This window comes from Cylas formicarius, unplaced genomic scaffold (genome assembly GCF_029955315.1).
Source record: "Cylas formicarius isolate icCylForm1 unplaced genomic scaffold, icCylForm1.1 PGA_scaffold_4__25_contigs__length_36172078, whole genome shotgun sequence".
NCBI lineage: Eukaryota > Metazoa > Arthropoda > Insecta > Coleoptera > Brentidae > Cylas > Cylas formicarius.
Genome location: NW_026844334.1, coordinates 29,572,612 through 29,596,210, shown reverse-complemented (window position 1 = coordinate 29,596,210; position 23,599 = coordinate 29,572,612). Strand labels below are relative to the sequence as shown.

At 34.8% G+C, this 23,599-nt stretch overlaps 1 protein-coding gene across 1 annotated transcript in view; it reads left to right on the top strand.

Moving 5' to 3' along the window:
- The first annotated feature begins 14,944 nt into the window (after positions 1–14,944).
- The window catches only part of LOC132701517 (acetylcholinesterase), a 305,958-nt gene continuing 297,303 nt past the window's right edge, over positions 14,945–23,599 (top strand). Inside the window, exon 1 of the mRNA XM_060669498.1 lies at positions 14,945–16,303. Within this exon, the coding sequence (XP_060525481.1) occupies positions 15,160–16,303 (1,144 nt within the window). The 5' untranslated portion in view covers positions 14,945–15,159. The remainder of the gene's footprint in view (positions 16,304–23,599) is intronic.

The following is a 23,599-nucleotide window of genomic DNA, read 5'->3' as shown; positions in this document are numbered from 1 at the left end:
ACAAAAGAATTTAAAACTAAATTAAAAAAAGTTGAATTTTGTGATTGATTTCCACTTTACGGGATATTATTAATGTCCAGTTATAAGAATTTACTAAATAACACTAATTTATTTTTCAGTGTGTCAATTATTAATTAAAATCAAAAATACAATTTTTCTATTTTTTTTATATTTCTTTAATTTTAGCAATACTTTCGAAGCTTACAAATTTACCCAGTAACGGGCTACGTTTTAAGATCCTTGTCCGATATCGATTAATTTATTATTATCGTAATTAAATTAGAACAAAAATTGTTCACATTTTGACAGCTATTTATTGGTTTATGACAGCTGTTTCGGCAACACCGCGTCTTTATCAAATTTGATATTTGCACGGTCTTGCCGAAACAGCTGTCATAACCCAATAAATAATTGTGAAAATCTGAACATTCTTTGTTCTATTTTAATTGTGTTAAATAGATTTTCATCAAGTAAAAGCCAAACTCAGTTCAGTTGTTATTATCACTTATTTTTGCATTATAAATTAAGTGTCAAAAAGTAATCAAAATCAAACAAATTGTTGAGAAGTAACGAATTGTTAAGGTATTTAAGTAGTGGAATATGTATTGAATAATAAGAATATCAATATCAAAACTTGTTTCCATTGCAATCTTTATAATTATAAAAAATTCATTTCTGTCAAAGGAGATTAAATATCATTTGGTATATTCATATAGCTATTAAATAATACCTACTACGAAAAATTAATGTACTAAACTGCACTTTAAGCCATTTTCTTTCTAAACAGCGATTTTTTCACACTAAACTCGTTTCCCCAGAACATTTATCAAGATCCAGATATATTCTGAGAAAATACTGCCGTAAAAGTGACGCATCCAAACTTATTGACGATCTATCAGCGACCATGTCCGATGTTAAATACCGCAGTGTCATTGGTTAAAAACAAGGTTTTAAATTATTCACTTTCTCAAAACTTTTACTTAATAAATTCCTGTATAATGGGTCTCTTTGTAGATATATAGGCCTTCTAAATAATGAATTATTTAGTTTATTAAAATGTGTTATTCCCCTTAGACAAAATCCTAACAGAATTAAATAGAAAGCGAGCTAAAAGAATCTGAAATAATTTCCAGAATTTTCTCATGAGACCGATAAATTTTCTTTCAAGTTTCTGGAACTAATAAATACTTAGATCGTTAAACCTAAAATCCGGTTTTGACGACCCTTTCACAATCTAGAATGGAACTGATATACCATTGATTAAGAGAGGAACTCCTGTCTATCGTTCCTATATGTCCATGTTTGAGAAACAAAACTTGATGCTGATTGATTTGATTGATGGTGTCTAATTCAGACTTAATAAGAAACAGTTATCCGAAACGTTTAAGTCAAATTAGGAAAATGGAAGTTCGACTTTCGAGAATTTCAACAATCAATCATTATTAATCACGTTGAAAGAACTCAACATGTTCAACATAATAAAAACTAGCAAATATATATACAAATAAAATCGAAAATTCGAATCAATCATTTTAAAGAGAAAAAATAAAATTGCAAAATGAAAAGGGTTATTTAGTGTTCACTACTCTGTCCTGCTGCTGACTTCTTGTTCAATGGTAGGTGTAAGTATTTGCGTTTTATTCAATAAAATATTGTGCTACTGATGTCGTAGTCTGGTGTTCTTGTAGTTTGGTGCCATAGGAATTTTATCTTTAATCGAGGTTTTGTGATTTTGAGACAAGAAGAAAATCGAGTTTCGAAGATAAGATTTTTCGAAATTTGTAATATTTGATAAGTGATATTTTAAACATCCGGGAGCACCATAGTGGCTAATGAATTGTTAATTACAAGTTTACTTTGTATAAGGCCGTCTGGTACAATGTATTTTTTATCGAACATACGATATCTCCGGGTTTAGAGAGTGATATTTCTCTGAAACCTAAGGAATTGATAACGAAAGATTTTTAGGGTGGATGTTAAATCTGGATGGACTTTTTTTTAATTGGTAAAAATGTCTTGAAAAGGAAGAGTGTGGTTAGTAAATAGAGATTTGTTAATTCAGAAAGGATTTGTGAAAAGATGATAAAAATCATCATCTATATATCTGTCCCTCAGCTTCTCATTTTATCCATGACTATGATTTCAAAACGTTACATAAAAATATTCAGGATGACAGAAGAAAGTGAGGCAAGGCGTACCTGTTACTGATATTTGTTCAATAAACCTGCAGTTCCTGCTTAAGGAAGTTTTTTCGAAAAAAAAAATGAATGCAAGTGCTAAGTAATATATTTTTTATTAGTTTTGAGCATTTCCAAGCATTTTTTGATATCTTCATGCGCAAGTACCACCTGAAGGAACTGTATTGTGAAATGTCACCTGCATCTTTATCTCAGTCAGTCTCTTAGATAATGCAACAGGCGATGATGAAATCTTTATTTCTTTACGACAGAGAAAGCAAACTCCGTGACAATGGAAACTTTCTCCCCCACACCATTTCACTTTATTAAACTCTCTCCACGGTTACTGCTCTGCGGTATCAAACAAATTCTACTTTAAGATCGCAAATTCCAAGTATTTCTAAACGTTTTACATAATAGCTACGTAGGTAGTTAACCGGCTATAGAAACCGGGTAATTTCTATCCCGCGCACATCTCTATTGCGATATCCAGTTTATAAGACAAAGTCAACGACCGTTGGTTTGACACAGGCAGCATACAAATAACTACGAATGCGAAGTTAGCAAATAATAATGCTAACAAGAAACGAACTGTTGTCAACCCTGTGTATCTGGTCAACGACAGACCGTCACAATTGTAACCTAATTTAATTAGTTCGGTGCAAAATCCTCTCCTATTGTTAATGAGACGCGACACGTGGGCAATATTCAAAAGGGTTGTTGGACCTTTACCGAAACGGCTATGCGACAGATGCAGCAGTTAAACAGGGATGCATTTGAAAAGCGGATATCTTTTTAAAAAAACTACCAATTCTCAAAAATGTCACAGGAACGGGATTTTGCCTACCAATTCTACTGCTAAGGCGAATTGAATAATTTAATTAGACATTCAAACTCACTATATATCAATGTACAAAATTTTACTAGGATACCATCATTCCGTTTTTTGTTTCACTTTTTAATTAGATTTATTTAATCTTTATAAGAAAATACAGATATTCCTACAACAACGATCTCTAAAGGATACTGCATATGTATTGCTAAGATCAGTTCTAACAGAACATCCATTGAGAAAAAAGATAAAATTAGCAAAATATCATAAAAAAGTATTAGAATTGATATCAACCCTGCACAGATATCTACCCTGGTTGTAGGTTTAAGATTATCCACTCCACATCTATAAACAGTGGTGGTTGTGTGAGGTGAAGTGATTTTAGAGCTAAGGTATTTTGGGAAAATATGAAATAATGGTTAAACTGTTGTAAAATATTGTCTAGGGAGAATTTCGAGTCAAGTCAAGAGCAGTCTGATTGCAAATTTTCTTGTATTTGATGAAGATGTTGGACACAATACGTTTTAGAGTGCTTCTTAGGTTTTGTCACAGATAGAGACATCCGAGTTCACAAGTCAGGCGTCTCACATGTGCAACCCGATTATATTTAATGTCCCTAGTGTCCGCAAATTTTAATTGGCGATAGAAACAATGCCTTGGGAGTCTATCGGTGTCCGTTTTGAGTAACTTACTCCAGTCGTGAGCGACCAGAAGAAGTACATTTGGGCAACATGAACAAATGCCTGAAAAAGTTAACCTGAAAGCCATTATTCCTTAACAGGTTCTTTTAGGTTTAGAGACCCTTAAACAATCCACTAGAACTCTCATTTCTAGTCATTTTACTGGGACCTAAAACAACCTCAGAATTTTAGGCACGATCTACCTTTCTCCAATAGGACTGGTTAAACATTAAGTATTGTTTAAGCGTTTTAGACTCACACTGTACAGGCTATTTCATTTCTAAATTTAATTAAAATGAATAGCAGACAAGCAGTTTACGCCAGAACCAGCGCTAGAATATCACCGTGCCCCCATTGGTCACTCCTGGTGGGATTAAAAGGCATGCCAATACCAGAGGAAATCAGATAGCCTACTCCCTGGCCAAAGCTGTTCAAACAAGATAGTAGCAGTGAAACAAATAACAAAAAAAAATCTACAGGACATAGGTATTCTGACTAGTCATTGCAAACTCCAATTAAGAAAACATTCTTTGCGAATGTCCTAGCTTCCCCTTGTTACGCCATCTATCGCGCTTAAGCAAGGTGAGTTAAATTACAGATGGATTCACAGAGACAGACGAAGGTTGTTGAGTAGTCTGTGAGGAAAATGGTTAATTGGCTTTCGAAGCACCAATGATCAAATTCGTGATTATGATGACCAACCTTGAGAAGAGAGGAAACTGAAAAAGCCTCTAAAGCCATGTTACCGCACCTCTTCTTTCCTACTTTTACGCTATCCGCAAGTCCACTTGTGTTATAACTAACTGCTCTGAAGCAATACTAGCGTTTCGAATTTACATTTTCTAAAAACGTTTTTAATACGACATTTCGGCTAGAGATTATCACTAGCCGTTATCAAGTGAAAACTGAGCGACACGATCGAAGGTACCCGCATTTATACGGTGTCAAGCGCCAGGGAGCCACGTCATCGGTTAAGGGATGGAGCAGGTCAAGGTTCTTGACATGTGACAGTAGAAATTGCCACAGCGTTGGGATTTCTACCCTTAGATGACTAAAAGATCTACTTGTTTTTCCACGTTGGGTATGCTTCCTGGGTTCTGCTATTCTCACATCCAGTGGTCGCTTCGTTTCGGTCACGTAAGATTTTCCACACTTGCAGAGCACTTTGTATACACAGTTTTTGTTGTCTGTGGCGTTCCCTGGATCTATTTTGATTATTAAACTTCTTATATTTTGCCCACAACTGAAGGCCGTTTTGAAGCATTTGCTGCAATTCTGTTTATCTTTTTGAAAACCCCTTTAATACAGGGAATGGTCTTTAGTTGGTTTTGGCTGGACTCTGATTTATGTGCTACTTGGTATTGAGTCTTAGTGATGACGTCTTCAATCAGTCTCTTTAAATAACCGTTAAGTACATAGATTTTGCTCTTTTGTATAGTGATTGAATTATTCCCTGATTGGTTGGATGATGAGTGTAGGCATTCGCCTGTGTGTGTGGTTTTTCTGTCAAAGGAGGTATTAATCTGAGCTGAATTGGATCTAGTGGCCAAGACATCGAGGAATCGTATTGCTCCGTTTTTCTCTTTCTCCATTGAGAATTGCAGTTTTTGCCCCGATAGTATCAAGGTGTTGTAAACATGTCTCAACCAACGTTAAGGTTTGTTAGTTGTTGATTTGAAAAAAATTAGGAAATCCTACAACACCCTTTAAGATTGAAGTCATGCTTAGCGAATCATATCCACCCCTACGGCAATCAGGGAGACGAGTCTTGGAGCAGTCACCGTCTAGGTCACTAGGCTTAATGTAATGCTGAGTGCCTTGTCCAGGAGTAGGGTACTCTCCTCCACCTGCAAATACAGATAGAGATCCTCTCCAACCAGAAGGAGAAAAGCCGGAAGTATTTACTAACCATTACTAAAAATTTTCTTCAAAAGCAGGAAAATTTTAAAACAAAAAATTGATCAATGATAATCAAAGGCAAATCCCCTACTATCTTACCAGTTGTTCCATATTTTTTTAACTATTTGTATCAATGGACTAAAAATTGCTTAAGTTTCTTTATAGATTTTGTTTATTAGAGTACATTTAAAAGCTACTTTATGGTTCACTGCTTAGCTCAAAGTACGAGACGACTTTTAGAGATAAAGAGAAAGCTTATTTTTGAATCTTAAAAAATGCCAACCTTTACTAAAAACACAAACCCACAATTTTTGACTAAAAACGTATGAATATATCATCGAAACGGGTCAAATGTATTCATGTCCTAGGTATAACAATGCACTCCAAAAAAGGTTTAAGACGAAAATATTTATTGATTGAAAAAAAAATTTTTAGCCTGGGCTAATTTGTCAGGCCGTGAAACCTTTTCGCTTCAAGTAGGGCTCTATTAACACTCTATAACTCGTTTATTTTAAGTAATAACGTATAGAAACGGAACAAAACAAATGACGTATCTCACAAAAAACAGCAACACATAAATGGTGAATATGATTTTTTTTCAAAGAGCTTGCAAGATAACATCCCTTCACTGCAGATTTAGATTTTACAAGTTCTTTCAAATCAACAAACTCAGGTCAAACTAATGTCTAAATCGTTCTAAAATACAAATGAAATTAATTTTCCTATGATTTTTTCTTTTATATTGTATTGTTTCCTGTTTTACTTTAGTTTAATTTAAACGTTTTGCAGGTCACAACGAATGCTTGTTGATAAATGTTGGGTTCGTTATCATCTGCATTATTGACCGAAAGTACTATTTTTTATGTGATTTTTCATATCTGCTGTATAAATTGAAAAAAACAACATCGAAGCATTGAACTTTGTGGCACCACTATTCACAAGATAAAACTATGAACTTTGTGTTTTTTTTTTCAGTAAAACAAAACCGGTAAGACCATTTACAGATTTTTTAATTCAGTAGCGGGTAGGTATAGCCAATCAGGGGAAATGAGTCATACCTGCTGACCGCGGACTATAGGTGCCTTTTGACCAGGAAGGCTATCACCTGTATAGGGTCCCGATCCAGGGTACGGAAGAAGACCACAATGGTGACGAAAGCGTTAGTGGCGCAGCTTCAAAATAGCTTCAATAGCGGAAGTGGTAGCCCTGTTTCTAAGGATAGTGTAAAGACAACTGCAGCATCTGACTCAGAGTGAGCGGCTGAAGAGCAGAAGCAGGAGAGAATATATAATCCAACAGCTTATAGAAAAAAAATGCAAGGAAGGACCATGGAGAGATAGAACCGAATGTAGAGTGCAATAAAACGAAGCAAGACGGCTACTCCTGTAGACTCCTTGGATATATGTAATTAAATGGACCAAGTTTTTGGGTTCAAAAAGTAGAGCAGCAAGATCAAAAATTTGTTGAATGCTTTCACCTATTTTATTATGTGTTATTACAGAATGTCTTCTTTCGCTTGAACATAATTTGAGAAAGCCATAAAGCACTGCGAGTAGTTGATCAACCATTTAATTATACATTATTAAATGATTTACAATATTAAATGATTTTTGGAGATGAACAAAAAATCATTATCGCGTAATTTGTTTTTGTTAAGATCACTTACAATATAGTCCAGTAGATCTGGCAATTGTGTGCTGCTTTCTTTCAATTTCGATTTTCTACAGCTGCATTTTTTAAAGTACAGCTCGGTGTATCGGTTTCGACCAAACAGTCAATTATTCAACCTTCGTTGGCTTCGATTTCGTGTATTTTGACAATATCCCACGTCGTAGTTTAAGCAGCCAGCGTAATCCTAAACATTAGCCTGCGAAGTTTGTACTCGGTGTTGGTCTACAAGCTTAATTCGACAAGGAGAGCTCCTTTATATGCAGCTGAGGCTCCACCGAGGATAGTTCTGGTTAAACAATGAATTAATTTTATCTGAATATTGTTAGTGGGGTATTAGCAGATACGAATTACGCTTGATCCTTATCAGATTAGAATTTGTTTTTTGATCCAAACCGATGTAAATCTTTTGAATGGTTTTGTTATTGCAACAATATTAACCAAATGACTATCTACTACCGCTACGTTTTCTTACTTACGATATTTACGCTAATATAGGAAAATAATCGGACATAATGCCTGGCCTGAGGCCGCCGGCAGAATAGCAATTTGCTTTTATATTATCCGCCATTAAAGTTTGATATCCAGTGCATCTCGTGTCGTACAAGAACAAAACGATATAATTGTGTGGAACATCAAACAAAACATCCGACAACCTTACTACCAAAGTTTTCAATATTGTTTCAATTTAATTGTGGTCCAAAAGTTTATCAACTTTATGATATACTGCAACTTGTTTGAAGCATAAATATAGGGAAAAAATTATAAATTGATCCCAGTTTTTATGGTAGAAGTTTACGATTGTATTCATATAGATAGAGGGTGTTTTAAATAAAGTTCCGCTGCTGGTGTTCTGGAATAAGATTTTTGAAGTTACTCGTCAGAGCAATGGGTCTGTAATTATTGATATTTTAATATCTCCATATTTATGGATTGGCGTGATAATTCCTTTCTTGAAACGTTCTGGGTATTTTCCGAAAAAGGAATCATGTTTGAAGGCGCGTGGCTTGTTCGGAATATTAAAAATTGCACTTTAAAGTTTTATTAAATTTAGTTTAGGTATCTTAATGTAAATGAATTTTATACTATGTCCACCTTTATTTGCGTCTTACAGCTTGCTACTCTCAAAATTGTAATTTTTAAGTATTTCTGAAACAATCATTATTCACATAGATCATTCTTGTGCATGAAACCTACAAATAATATATTAATTAGAACGAAATGGAGTCTCTAAAAAATTGTGCTACATTACAATATAATACAACACAACCATTTGTTTTGCCAACAAATGATTACAAACTTTTTAGAGATGTATCTACATATAAAAACGAATCTCGACAAAAGGATTGTCTCTCGATTATCATAACCAATAACAATTGTCCTTCCTAAGAAAAGGACCAATGCGACATAACCTAAGTTAAATCTAGCTTGATCGGAAAATAAGAGTCAAAGGAGACCATCCGAGCAGCACGCGACATGAGAAATGAGATGACAGAAACAACAGCACAACGAGGGAGACTTATATTCGTTTGAAAGGAGACTATACACTTACTTCAATTTGTCTCCAAACACAGGCTATATTAAAAAAAATAATTATGAACATCTAATTACGAAGCCCTAAAAGTTACTTTATTATAAATTTTACATGAGAAAACGATTTCCAATAACCTGCTGTCCTATATCTAGGTATCTAAATGTTGGAGGTAACAATTTGTTTTTTAGGTTCTCAAGGTTGCCGTTTTTTTGCAACCTGTAAATAAAATTGTGTGTATGTTTGAGTCGAACTTGCTGACATTTCGTCAATCATCCTGTTGGCCTCTTCAGAGCTTAGCTGAAACCGGCTCGTATTCTACTCACTATATTGGATGACTGATTCCCATATTGGTGACAGGTAAAGACCTGAGTCGCGGTTAAGATTGTTAGGTTGCTTATAGATTTCTATAGACTCTCTGATTTCTCGTTGGAAGAAGAATTAATTGGTTTCGTGATTGTGTTCGGCAACTTCTGATGAGTTAGTCTTTCATGTCAATTGAAAAATGCTTGACTGCAACATACCTTATAACGGTTAAATTTTTGAACTAATTTCGGGAACAGCAATTAATATATTATTATATCGCCAAAGTATTTATGGTAATCTTTGAAAAGAAAGCTCTCGACTCCTTCTATCAAAAACCAAAATTATGGGAACACTATATTGACGAATTTATTAGATATTTAAACTCTATACACCCTAACATACGTTTTCTCCGGTGAATTTGAAACCAATAATTATCTTCCAGTCTTAGATATTCTTAAAAATATAAAATCATTAGGTCATTATGATTGCAGAAAACCTACGCAAGCTGACCGATACTTGCATCACCATCACCTTCTGGCCCAAAAATCATCGAATATCAACTCAATTAAAACACCTTATTTCTGCTATTCTCTCTAATAATTTCCACATTAAAGATATTTCTGTCTTCAATTCAGAACACATTTCAAAGGTTCTTAAGAAACATACACAAACAAACAAAACAAACTCAGATTTGTCCAAAATCTCTCAAGATCTTCTATAAAATTTTATTCGATAAAACTAAAATTCTTTCATGCAATCAATTCTTCTACCAACAAAAGATCCGAAAATCTATGGAAATCTATAAACAAGGAAACAACCTGCAACTGAGGTATTTACCTGTCACCAATATGGGAATCAGTCATCCGAGACGGTGTTTATGCCCCCCAGTTAGCTCCGCTTCTTCAAACAATATATAAGCAGGATCAGAGTAGTATGCGATCCACTCTTAGTTGAGCTCTGAGGAAGCCAACAGAACCATTGGCGAAATGTCAGTAAGTTCGACTCAACAACAACAAGATTTGTAAATAGTATTACAGTAGCCTGTGGAAGTTTCTTTTAGAAAAAAAATAACCGAAACTGGTTCAGTGTTCTTTTGTAAGATCCGTAAAATTGTATTACTCTTCCAACTGAAATACAAAAGGTTGGAATGGTAACCATCTAATATTGGAACAAATAATTCCCGAGAGGCGCAATAAATCATGGGCGTGTGGAATTATAATGTCGTCTTCTTCTTCCTTCATTTTAGGCTAATCCCCTGTTTATTCTTGGTACTTTTGTCTTTTACTGTCTTACTGTTACTGTTGTTGTTCCATTCTTCTTAATGTTTGTTCCATTCCTTTTTTCTACTTATATTTATTTTATACCTCGCACATGTTCCTTATGGTATCACCATTATCGTGCATGCTTTATTTTAAGAAATGTAAAAAATAATGTCACTTTCTCTTTGCCACTTTTTGGAAGCTCGAAAACAGCGTTGCAGGATTTTAAGTAGAACGTTTCGTCTCAGCGAAATCATCATCAATTTTATTTTTTCATTTGGTCACTGAAGAAGCTACACCATGTATTAAATCGCATTTTTTATTACAAATACAGCGTTATGAAACACAATATGTTTCTAAATTATTTAAATCGCAAAAAAAGTCTTTTTATTACATTTTCAATATGTTTGGGTAGTATGCGCTGACATGATAAATAAAAAAAATAAAGAGGAAATTATAACTATATCGGTAAGCCAGTTGAAATTGTTCATTCATTAAACTTACATAGAAAAAGAATAACGGTTATTCAAACGAGCAAACAAGCATTATTTTCCAAAAACAGAGAGCACCTTGTAACTGTTGAATTTAAAACATTTCTTAACATATCACTTTTCATGTTCTGAAAGCTTCTAGATGTGGTATTCTTAGACTTAAAAATTCGCGTAGTAAATATTATTTGTCCAATTACTCCATACAAAAAATCAAGTGCAGTGGGGTTATGATGAAAATGTTCATCTTTTTAGAGACTTCTTCATTGCAGGGTTTATTTCTGGATAAAAGTTAACAAACACGTCATACTGCTTAAGAGCTGGAGTAACTCTTCCAAAATGTTATAAGAATAACCCCACGGTTAGGCAATTTTGGGCATACACATTTTCATTTTTATTGTGATATTATAGTGAGAAAGTAATATATTTCGTTTATTCTCTGTTTTAGAAAAAAAAAGTTAAACACAACGTTATAGATAAGACTAAAAGAAACAATTTAAAATTATTTTCAAATATACTGGATGATTAAAAAATATGGGTAAACCAACATTATGATTTTTAAAGGAAATATCCTGTATATTATTGCATTAGTAGATATTCCTTTTTATACTCAATCACGCAATGTTGGGTTGTTATGGCCTATACAGAGTGTTTTCGGATTACATATATAGTGTTTGCGACAGCTATAACTTTATTATGCTAACCATTTTAAAAAGTGGTACAGCATTTATTCTATATTTGTCTTGGAATTAGTTCGAATCGAATGAAACTATTAATGCTCTGTCAATTTTAATGGACGTTCCATATACCTAAACTTAATATTTTTTGAGATATACACACTGTTACCAACAAAACTATAAAAATATATCAAACTATGAAAAAATATGGCAATAAGCCAAAAAAAAATAAAAATAAATAGATAAGTTATTAATTTTGTGCCAAAAATGTTTCCTTTCTTTCCATTAATTTATAAATTCTGTGTTATTTAAGGACCAAAATATTATTAAAATATATAATGATGTTTTCAGGTCGCGTCTTTTTCTGGAAATGTAAATTGGCCATGCAAGTGCTTACTGTTATTATTATTATTATTATTATTATTACCATCATACTGTACAATTGTTTAAATATCATGTTAAAGCGTGTATCAAAGTCGGTGGAAGATAGTTAGATGAATAAAAAAATTGAAACTTAATTGAACGGTGCATTTTTTGTTTTGCAGTTAGTTAATTCATCTGAGTAGACTTTTCACGTTTAAGTAATATTTATTTTATTCTCAAACTTTTGTGATATTTTAACACGGTTTGAAAATTTTCTAAATTTTGTTCGCAAAAATATGCACACTGCAAAAAAAACTAAGCTTAGGTAGAGCGAATGCTTAGTAAAAGAGCATCACTACGGGTATTTATCAAATATTCTATTAATCATATATTAAAATCATAACATATATTTAAAAAATGTTAAATTTGATTTCCTACATATTTATGAAACACCCTGTATATTTTGAATTAATAGTTACTCTCTTTCATACTTATTTACCCAGTGTAGGGTTATTATGGTCTATATCGAGTGTTTTCTATGGCCATTTTCTCGTCAAAAATGCCCTATATTTAATGCTCTATATGTTTAACGCCGTTTCCGACAGTCATTTATCTTGTACATGATTGTGGGATGTACATGAACTTAGTCTGAATCCTTTATACAGGGCGAATAAAATTGAAAGAAAAAATCACAGAGAACACCATATTAAACTTGCCTTCGTTATTCGTATTAATGTTCTTTCAGTTTTATTAAGCATTCCATTTACCCAAACTTAGCATTTCTAGGAACAAAATTCCGAAAATTTATCAAATTATAAGAAAACATCGAAGTAAGCCAAGAAAAATAAAAATAAATACGTAAATTTTAAATTTTGTGAAAAAAATGTTTCCTTTCTTTCCATTTCTTTAGAAATTTTGTCTTTCTTAAGGCCTATAATATTATTGAACTATAAAATAATGTTTTTAGATCCCGACTTTTAGTCGAAATGTAAATTGACCGTGCAAAGGCTTATTATCATTATTAATTAATCTTATTATTATTACTATTAATATTATTATAATTTTCCTATCATCTTTATGAAGGGGGGGGGGTCGTTTCAAAGGCTAACCGGACCAAAGTTAAGGTTGCCCTTCGTGCTACACGTAACGACGGACAAGACGACAGGTTCCTAGTATCACGGCCTTTTGCAAGAGTCCGACCAGATCCCGACTGAGGCCGCGCTTTTCAAGGTTTTTCGCTAGTCGTTTTTCAACAACGCCAGTCGCCGAGATAATTATAATATATATTATTATTATTGTTATTATTATTAATGTTATTATTATTATTATTGCTTTTTAACGCCTGGTTACAGGTTATCAGGACTTTGTCAGTTACGGGGCCAGCAGGACTACGTCCTCAAGCGTTCCCCTGCAAGACCGATCGGGCAATATTCGCTGCATCCAAGAATTCCGACTTCTGCATCATACGGTAAGTATTGTAATTTAGACCCAGTCTAATTAAGTTTGTTTTCAGGTCCGTCGGTACAACACCCATGCTGGAGATGATCAATGGGATGACCTCCACTCTCTCCATGTGCCACAGTTCTTTAATTTTCCATTTGAGACCGACATATTTTTGGATCTTCTCAGCCTTCTTAGAGTCGATGTTGTGTAAGTTGGGGATAGATATATTAACTAAATATGCGGTATTTGTCTCCTTATCAGTAACTATTAAGTCTGGTCGATTATGCTTGATTTCCTTGTCTGTGATTATGGCTTTGTCCCAGTAGATCTTCGCTTTGTTATTCTCGATGACTGGTGGTGGTTGGAGGCAGAAATATTTAGGTATACGATGTTTGCAACCTTGTCGTGCGTCTCTATATATTTTGTGTTGGCTAGTTTGGTGCATCCCGAAACGATGTGTTCAATCGAGTGTTCTTGGCACTTTCTGCAGTTGTCAGATGCAATGTTTTCTTCCATGATGTACTTTCGATAGTTCTTAGTCCTGATAACCAGGTCTTGCATCGCTAGGACACATCCTGCTGTTTTAGGCATTAAATAGTTTTTCTTCAGCCATTCATCAATCAAGGGAAGCATCTTTGTCGACGTTGTTTCGGTTTATGTCTCGTTTGTATCGGCCGTGCAGTTCTTTGCTGGCCCACGTTTGATTTTCTTAAAATTTTTTATTAATATTATTATTATCAAATCCAATCGTTTAAAAACCATGTTAGAGAGCGTGCATATAAGTCAGTGGAAGTAATTTCCACCAATAAATAAAGTGAAACGTAATTAAAGGGTTCTTTTTTGTTTTGCAATTTTGTTTTTAAGTGTTTCTCCCGGAACTACTAGCAATATTAATATCGCATTTTTAGTATTATCAACAGCTTAAAATATTAATTATTAAATTGTATTTATTATAATTGTAATTATATTTATGCTATTATCTGAAAGAATTATACTTAATTCGTCTCTGTAGACTTTTCGCGTTCACGTAATAGCTACGTATTTTGTTCGTAAAAATGCATATACCTCAAAAAACACAAAAGGAAATGTCATAATAAATATACTGTTTTAAACACAGGGCATTTTTGAATAGGAAATGGCCATAAATCCGAAAATACTCATTTTAGACCGTAACAACCTTGGGTGATTGAGTATAAAAGGGACTATCTATGAATTGCCATATCATGTAAGTATTTGAAAATAATTTTAAATTGTTTGTTTTAGTCTCATCTGTAAGTTTTGTACTTAACACTTTATGTAGACACCGTGTATAAACTGATATGTAAAACTTAACTATATTAAATAAATAATAAAAGAATCAAGAACAATTCAAAGAAAAAAACGTGTGATGGTGACGTTGGTTTCATTTCTTCCGCTATTTGTTATGCGGTCGACCCAGGGCTTTTTATAATTTTCCTCTGCCGCGTACGCGATCATCGATATCTTTCGTAAAAAGCTGCCCCTCCCCCCACCTTTCTGGGGCCCGTACGAAAAGGAAAGTTTCACTTAAATAATATGCGCATTCGTATGATGATAGTAAATAATACAGAGAGGCTAGCCGAGGGCCGCGCAAGCTTTGTGAGCGTTTCGCGGCTCCCGAACCTCAGTCGGAATCAGCTTGCCAACAAAATAGCGTCTTCGGTTCAAGACCCCGTCCGTCGTTCAGTCGACGCCGCGCCGACGCCAAAACGAAAATCGGTTTTCGCGTCTCGATTCGCCCCGCTCTGCGTGCAACAGTTCTTGTTTACACACGTGGCCTAAACGATAATGCCAAAGTAAACCCCAAGCGGAGACAGCATGATGCTCTTGTTCGTGTCGTGCGTAGTTTGTTCCATTTCTCTGTCCGCGAGTGGGTATTCCTGGCCCGGCGCGGAGACCACCACCAAGTCGCCATCTCGGGACATCCACAGCGATCCTTTGGTGGTCGAAACCACTAGCGGGCTAGTGCGAGGTTTCGCCAAGACGGTGCTCGGAAGGGAGGTCCACGTATTCACGGGAATACCATTCGCGAAGCCGCCGATCGAGCAGTTGCGTTTCCGTAGGCCCGTCGCCATCGATCCCTGGCACGGAGTCCTGGACGCCACCAAAATGCCCAACTCGTGTTTCCAGGAACGGTACGAGTACTTTCCAGGCTTCGAGGGCGAAGAGATGTGGAACCCGAACACCAACATCTCGGAGGACTGCTTGTATTTGAACATTTGGGTGCCCCAAAGGCTGCGCATCCGCCACCATTCGGATAAACCTCCGATGGAACGTCCCAAAGTGCCGGTGCTGATTTGGATATACGGGGGCGGCTACATGAGCGGCACCGCCACGCTAGACATATACGATGCGGATATTATAGCGGCAACCAGCGACGTTATAGTCGCCTCCATGCAATACCGAGTCGGTTCCTTCGGTTTCCTTTACCTGAACAAGTTTTTTTCGCGAGGAAGCGAGGAGGCGCCCGGCAATATGGGTCTGTGGGACCAAGCGCTCGCCATAAGGTGGATCAAAGAAAACGCCGCGGCTTTCGGCGGCGATCCCGACTTGATAACTCTGTTCGGTGAATCCGCTGGCGGAGGATCCGTCAGCATCCATCTGCTAAGTCCCGTCACTAAAGGTCTCGCCAAACGTGGTATCCTCCAATCGGGTACCATGAACACCCCCTGGAGTTACATGTCGGGAGAGAGGGCGGAACAAATCGGTCGCATTTTGGTACAGGATTGCGGATGCAACGTTTCGCTACTCGACACCAACCCCCATCAAGTGATGGACTGCATGAGGGCCGTCGATGCCAAGACCATTTCGCTGCAACAATGGAATTCGTATTCGGGAATATTGGGATTTCCTTCCACTCCGACGGTGGACGGGATTTTTTTGCCCAAGCATCCCATGGACATGCTCGCCGAAGGAGATTATGAAGATATGGAGATATTGCTCGGGAGTAATCACGACGAAGGTAAGTTGGAAACTTCATTCATATTTCATCCGTCATAGTACTAATACTCACAAGATGCCAACAAAACCTTATTACAAGTGGGACGTGTATGAGTAACTTACAGATCTGTGAAATGTTATTCTCCAAACTACAAGGAGCGAATAATTTCCGCACTGAAAGCGATGACGTCATCCGACACCTTTCTAATATTTAGACCACATGAACCAACTACTGAAATAGAGTGGGCTCTTATTCTACTCTGTTTACCGCGTCATTTACAACAATCTGTACATCGATCTAGGTTATCGCATTGATTTCCACAGTTTCAAGGAATTTGCGGCAAAAATTTTGAATGTGATTTCCGCATTTCGAGATTTCCTACTGATTTTTGATGGATATGGGAATTTCCAATGGATATGTGATACGGGATAAAAGTATTTACCCAATCCTAACTACGACGATGCATTGTGACCACAGCAATTTATAATTTAACGAAAGCATGGCAAAAAGGTCTCTAAACTTCTACTATTAAACTTCCATTGTATTTATTTGACTTAATTATACAATGTTCCGGACAGACAAATCACTGTCCGTTATATGTAAACCGTAAGTGTTTAAAAATGTATATTTGACAACAGACAGTGATCTGTTTCTGCGAAGAGTTGTGTAATTAGGCCAAATAAAGACAATAAAAGTTTGATTTTATTTCAACAGTGCATTGCATTGTCTGCCACGATCACGGAAACATGGGAAACAGAATTTAAAAATTAAATTTAAAAAAATTGAAAACAATTAAATCAAAATTAGGAGCCTCAGGTAAAATAGAGAATTAATTTTCCATGTTTAGGTGTACTTAAGTTATTAATTATTATTAGTTATGCTACATATGATTACAAAAAAAACTATTACGAAAATCAAACCAATCAATCATGAATCCAACTTTAAAACTATAAAAACAAAATTGATCTTTTAGGTTGTGTGGCAATAATATTTTAAAAGATTACTTACTGTGTGTTCTTCTAAGCAGATAGATTTTTTATTGGTTTGCTTAGATACTATTTGGAAATTATCAAACATTTATTATCCGCATGAGCAGTATATATAAGCAAAATTTGATTTTAAAATTATAAGCTGCTGTTAATTATGAATTGGCTCATTAGCAAATACTTTCATTCAAATAAAATTCGGAACATACTACTAATAATACTATTACTACTACTACTAATAATAATACTACTACTATAGTCTATTAGGTGTTACATTTAGCGTTATTACCGTATTTTCGTCAAATCCAACCACTATACGACGTCAACCAGAATAAAATTTTGATTTTAAGTTATCTTTAACAAATAGATTACAAGCTTTGCTTTAGAAGTAAAACGACTCCATTTTTAAGTTGGCCTTGTGATCCATTTTCATCGCATTAATTGGTGTCATTTTGCTTACTTCTGTTAAGTATGCCACAAAAATTACTACAGAGATATTTAAAACATTTTAAAACATTCTTATGTCAAAAAGCCCATTGGTCGTCAAATATTTAGGTCCATTTGTACAGTGTTACTTGTGTTACGAACTGACGTTATTAAAATCCCTCCAACTCAATAAGTGCCAATTTGAATATTTCCGCTTATCGATTACTTTATGTACAATAAATATTGGTTATATAAGCGTTACAAAGGTAAATAAAACAATGGTTTATTAAATATTAAGTTATTAGAATAAATTTGAACATATTTCAATAGGGTTCGAACGAGGCCCAGGTACAATGGGACAAAATAAAATACCTATAAAACTAATGAAAAGAAATTTCTTTGTTCTTTTTAGGCAACTAAATGTTGGAAGGGAGTTTTTATTTCTGCAATGTAAGGACATCTCCTCCGTAATTTTTCAAAGGTTCTTCCATTTACAGATCTTTTGAACTGAACTTGGTGACGTTTCGCCATCAAACAAACTACGCTGGAGGAATCCAGAAGTTTTGTAAATAGTATTTCCCTTAAATTTTTGTTTAATGCTTCATTAGATTTACTTCAGTAGGATTTACGCTTTTCAAAAGAAAGATTCGCTATTTATTATTGCGCAATATTTGATTCAGTTTATTGACACTCCTTGAAATACCAAAAAACGTATTGTGTTTGCTGGAAAAATTAAGTATTGATTACTTTCAATCGTTATTTCGTTTTGCAGTATTTATTGATACTTGGAACCTTTCAGGGTTCCGTGGAACCTAAGTCTGAAAGTGACATACAGTCTCAAATTTAGCACTACGTGTTAGGCAGACCCTTGTCATCGTTTGCAATATTTTTTTCTGCAAATAGCTGCTATAAGTAAACAGTTTACTGATAAATATATATTGAATGATTAAAATATGGAACAAATTCATTTAAAAATCAGACATTCTATTTCAAGAAAAATGTTCGCACACGTTCGTCATAATGTTGTCCACTGCTTTTTTTTACAGTCAACTTTTTTCCTTTTCTTAAATCATTTTTTAAATTTATTTTCGAATTCTGTGTCAAATTTTACGCATATTCCATGTAGCATACCCTATATTCTAATTTTCATGAGCAAAAGCAAAAAAACTAGTACCAGTAAATTCTTAAATTATCACACTTAGAGAAGAAATTGAATATTACGCTTCTAAATGAAACCCACAGAATTCAAATTTAAATTTTTATTGGCTATTGAGACAAAAGGGAAACTCAAGCAGAAGTTTATTATTTGCTTATATTAAAAAAGAAAAATATCATCCGTATAAGCTTACATTGTCACAGATCTGGACGATAATGATCCTGACTGCAGATTAGTTTTGGGAATCCATGATAGAAATGTAGAACTTAAATTAATTTTTCCATAGTCAGATACCGTTTAGCGTTAAAGCCAAGATTTGTTGAAATGGTATGACAAATAAACGAAGCTATAGGTATAAGAGTACAAATATGTGATATAACATTCGCAGAAAATAAATGTCTGGGCGGAGATTTTGAATAACAAAATAATTAGACTTTATTTCTTTGGTAAAAATCTTACTGGAGTCCTATATTTATAATTTTTTCAATATGACTTTGGTCCTACTCTCGTAGCTTCCTTATCATGTTCAGCCTGATTTGCCGGATAGAGATTTTTGGTTTTGACGGGATGTTAATTTTTAATATTTAAATCAATTTATTGCTACGATAGTGTGAATAAGTATTATGATTTGCTTTGCTTGCCGTACTTTCTGTATAGGTAGTTGATCTTTCTGAATAATACTTGATACTCGTATTACATTACAATAGTTAAGGATGATAAGATTCTATAATCTGGAAAAGGGAGTTTTTGCTTTGTAGTAATGATGCGCCCATGAAGAGAGATGAATTTTGGAGGTGCGTATGCCTTTCATATGTTGCAATTATTTTCTAGAATTTTTTTCAATATTACTTTTAGTTTTCCCGTAGAACGTAACAGTATGATTTTCGATTTCGGCGTTTGCTGTTGTTGTGACAGTTGCAACTTTAAAAATCTCATCGGTTATATCTGTCAAATGCATTTTTATGACAATGAAATGCGGAATAAGAAGAACAATATAGAAAGAGCTAGATTGTCATGTTGTTATTTCTACCTACAAACGAACAACCAAAGACGTAGAAGGGAGCCAATTCCTGTAGGGCTCCTCCAACTACCTAGTGGAGGAGTGAATCGCCTCTGACTAATCGAAGACGATCATATTTTATTGACGAATATAGGCTGACTCGATTATTGGTTGACCTAGTTACGTGTCTTGGCAATCCAGGAGGGTGCGTGTTAAATATAATTATTCAAGATTAATCTATACCTCTGTTTGAAATATTATTTAATCTAGCCAGCTTATGGAGTAGCCCGGTAACGAAATTCCATATTTTTAATGGCTGATGATTAATATTAGTCATCACGTTCTATTCGCCAAATTATATTTCTATTTTTAAATCCATATATGTGAATTATTATATTATTCGCTTATTATTAACACTTATCATTATTATTTTTTAGTATATTTATCGACTCAAAGGGCCTTGTAGACCTGGGGCTGAATTTTGTTGTGTTCTCCTATTTCAAATACTCCTTCGACTACTCTTCTCTACTTTTTTCTATTTTCTGCTTTTCCATTCTAGTTTATAACACATTATGGTTATTCAGTCTTTCAAATATTGATTTTATTGATCCCTGCTTTAATCTATCTTTTCTTGTTTCCCTATCGGAGTACTGTATGTAACAATTTTGATAATTCTTCCCTTCTCTACCTCTCGTCACCACAATAAATTTGTCCTTTCCATCGTTCCACCTGCTGCTTCTCCATTTGATTGGGTATCCATTTGTTGTGGGTTTGATTACTGTAATATAAAATCTTTCTGGAGACGATTTTTTCATTTCATTAGCTTGCATTTCATGCTTTTCGCAGGTTTTTTACATCCACTGTTACTACTAAATAAATTGTTTTACCCTTTTAAACGCGTATTGTTCGCCGCTACTTTCTACCGTTGTTAACCGTTTTGCTTTTTTCTGTGCTTGCCTGTTAATAATAATAACAATAAAAAAAGTAAGCAACACATATAATGAAATGACACACATAAGATACTTGTTTTATAATGGTATAAGTCTCACTCCAAATACTCTGTCACTGCGTATGGTTGTAGTTCAATAATTAGTCTCTCAAAGACATTTTTCCAAACACTTGCAGTACTAATACAGTTGAGCTTTTTAGGCAGATTATTATATAATTTAATTTAATTTATACGCAGGCATTGTTATTGTTACAGGCTAGATTTACCCCAAATAGAAAAGTTCTTTTAGTTAAATACCTAAGTTAAACACACAATATTTATCAATATAATTTTAACAGATACCAAATAATAGTCATGCACACAGATATGAAAGCGATAGCAATTAGTTTCAGCTCCTCTGTATTCCAGCTGACGTCTCGTCCTTACTTCCCGCCCTCCTAAGCACAAATGGTGCATGTTTATAAAATCAGTTTCAAGAATATTTATCTGTTACTAAACTATTTTACAATTTTTGTAGCGATTTACCTTATATTTAGTTGCGTGTTCGTACCTAATAAATAATAATTGGTTTTGCTCAATTTCATTGGCGACACCGAGGTTTCCAATAAAAAATTGGTAAACTATTTAAACTTAACAACGCTTAGACCGAAATTTAAATTACTAATTGCGATATCTGGTCCCGGAATCACTAGTCGTACTTTGAAAATAAGGTAGTGATCACTTGTAAACAATCGTAATTAAGGTTAGAGCTTTCAAAGTCAAAGCAGTCTCGAGTAAAGTAAAGGAAAACAACCTACCTATGTTGTGCTGCGTTGGTTTGATCCACTTGATTGGCATTTTTCTCCAATAGAAATCATCTTTCATACACGAAAATATTTTGATCGATGAAAAGTCAAATGTCAATCAATAACGTTCAATTCACCCCGAAGTGACCACAATCGCAGCCGTCTGTCATCGCCAGGGAATATCAAATCGGTTAGATGCTTTACCACGACCAATGAAACCTAGGCGTATATAACGCATAGGAGTTTTACACCCATATTTTCAGGTTGATTTTATGGATGAATTTAAACAACTCCGATAACTAGCGAGGAAGGCCACTAACAATCTGTAAGTTCGTTATATCAGTTATTTATTATCTTGAAATTTCACTTTTTGTCCCCGATTACACGGCCTCTTCTAGCGCGGCATGACTTTGTTTGATAACAATCGACGTTCCTGTTAACTTAAGGCCTAGACTTTTTTTGGAAGCTAACACTCCTCCTTTCCTGTTTTGTGAAAATCAGGTTTTCACTATTCATGGAGCTACGTCCGGTGAAAAACAGGAGGCGCCAAAATCTCTAATTTTGTTTATGTTTTACGCACCCCCTTCACCAAATGGGTGGCCAGGGCAAAAGTAGGAACAACAGCTTTTCATTTTAAAACGGTGCTTCGTGGTTTCTTGTAATAAGGGGGACGCATTGGTTTTCTATCGTGCTCCTGCTGACCACTATGGCACTTTCGCAAAATCGATGTGGTTTTATTCGTACCCTGTATAAAGCGTCTTTCAAGTATCGCCGAATTTTAAAATCACGACAAACTTAGATAAATATAAAAAATTGTACAAGTAATAACGATTTCCAATGATATTGTTCCAAGCATCTCGCGCACCCTGTATGATAGACGAAACCTGAAACTCTCCCGATACAGTTTACGACATGGTTTAAACCAAATTATTCCATGTTTTATATTTTTTCATTTACGGCTATCCACGAAAACGGCAATTTTCAGGGCCCATTTACCCATAATTGACATACCCTGTACATAATTGGAAAAATCCCGCAAATGGAGGGGGGAGCCCTGGATCTTCCACGTTTCCTGGTTCAAGAATTTTTCCAAAATAGTAAATGTTTTTCGAGAAAATAAATTTTTTCTGAAACCATGCAGTGAGCTGTAATAATCAATTACGTCATCGCGTCTTGACTGAGCCCCGAAATAGTGATTTTCATATGGATTTTTCCAAATGTCCCGAGTAGCGTGTGTGATAGACGAAAACCGCAAATACAAAAATTGTTACTCTTGATACGGCCTATGACACTGGTTGAACCGATTGTTTTTACGATTTATGATTTGCGGTTAATAATTTACTCTGTAAAAGAACAATTTTCTATGTCTTTTGGTTGAAAACAATATGTATAATCGAAAAAATGTCTGAAATAAATGTTATTGCACTGGATATTCCGCGTCTGCTGGTTAAAGAATTTTGCCGATCGGGTGAACGCTTATGGAGGAAAACATATTTTTCTGGAAGCCAAAATTACAAAAAAAAAATAATTAAAAAAAAATACTTGGTAAAATATGATTGCACCCAACTTCTATTGTTTATATGTGGACACGGACCATTACTTCTCTGCTAAACTTCTTATTCAGCACGGATTATCGGGGGCACCCTGTACAATAGATGAAAAACTTAAATGCAAAAGATTTAGCTGTCTAGGCGGGCTATATCGCAATGTAAGAGAAAGTGACCTCTGAATCATAGTATTTCAAACTAACCAATTATCAATAATAGGGGGACCCATTTTTCAATTTTTTTAAATTTGCGGTGCACCCTGTATATTTTTGAAAAATTGCCCCGAACAGAAGTTTATAGAGCCGTATCTTCTGCTTCTCCTGGTTCAAGAATTTTTTTGGTCTCATAAACAACGCGATTTTTTATCTTTTTAGAATATTTTCCGACCCCCCAGCTCCCCCATTTTCAATAGGTTCCGTCACGGGGCAAAGCTGCATATATGTGCCAAATATGAGTCGATCGCTTCAA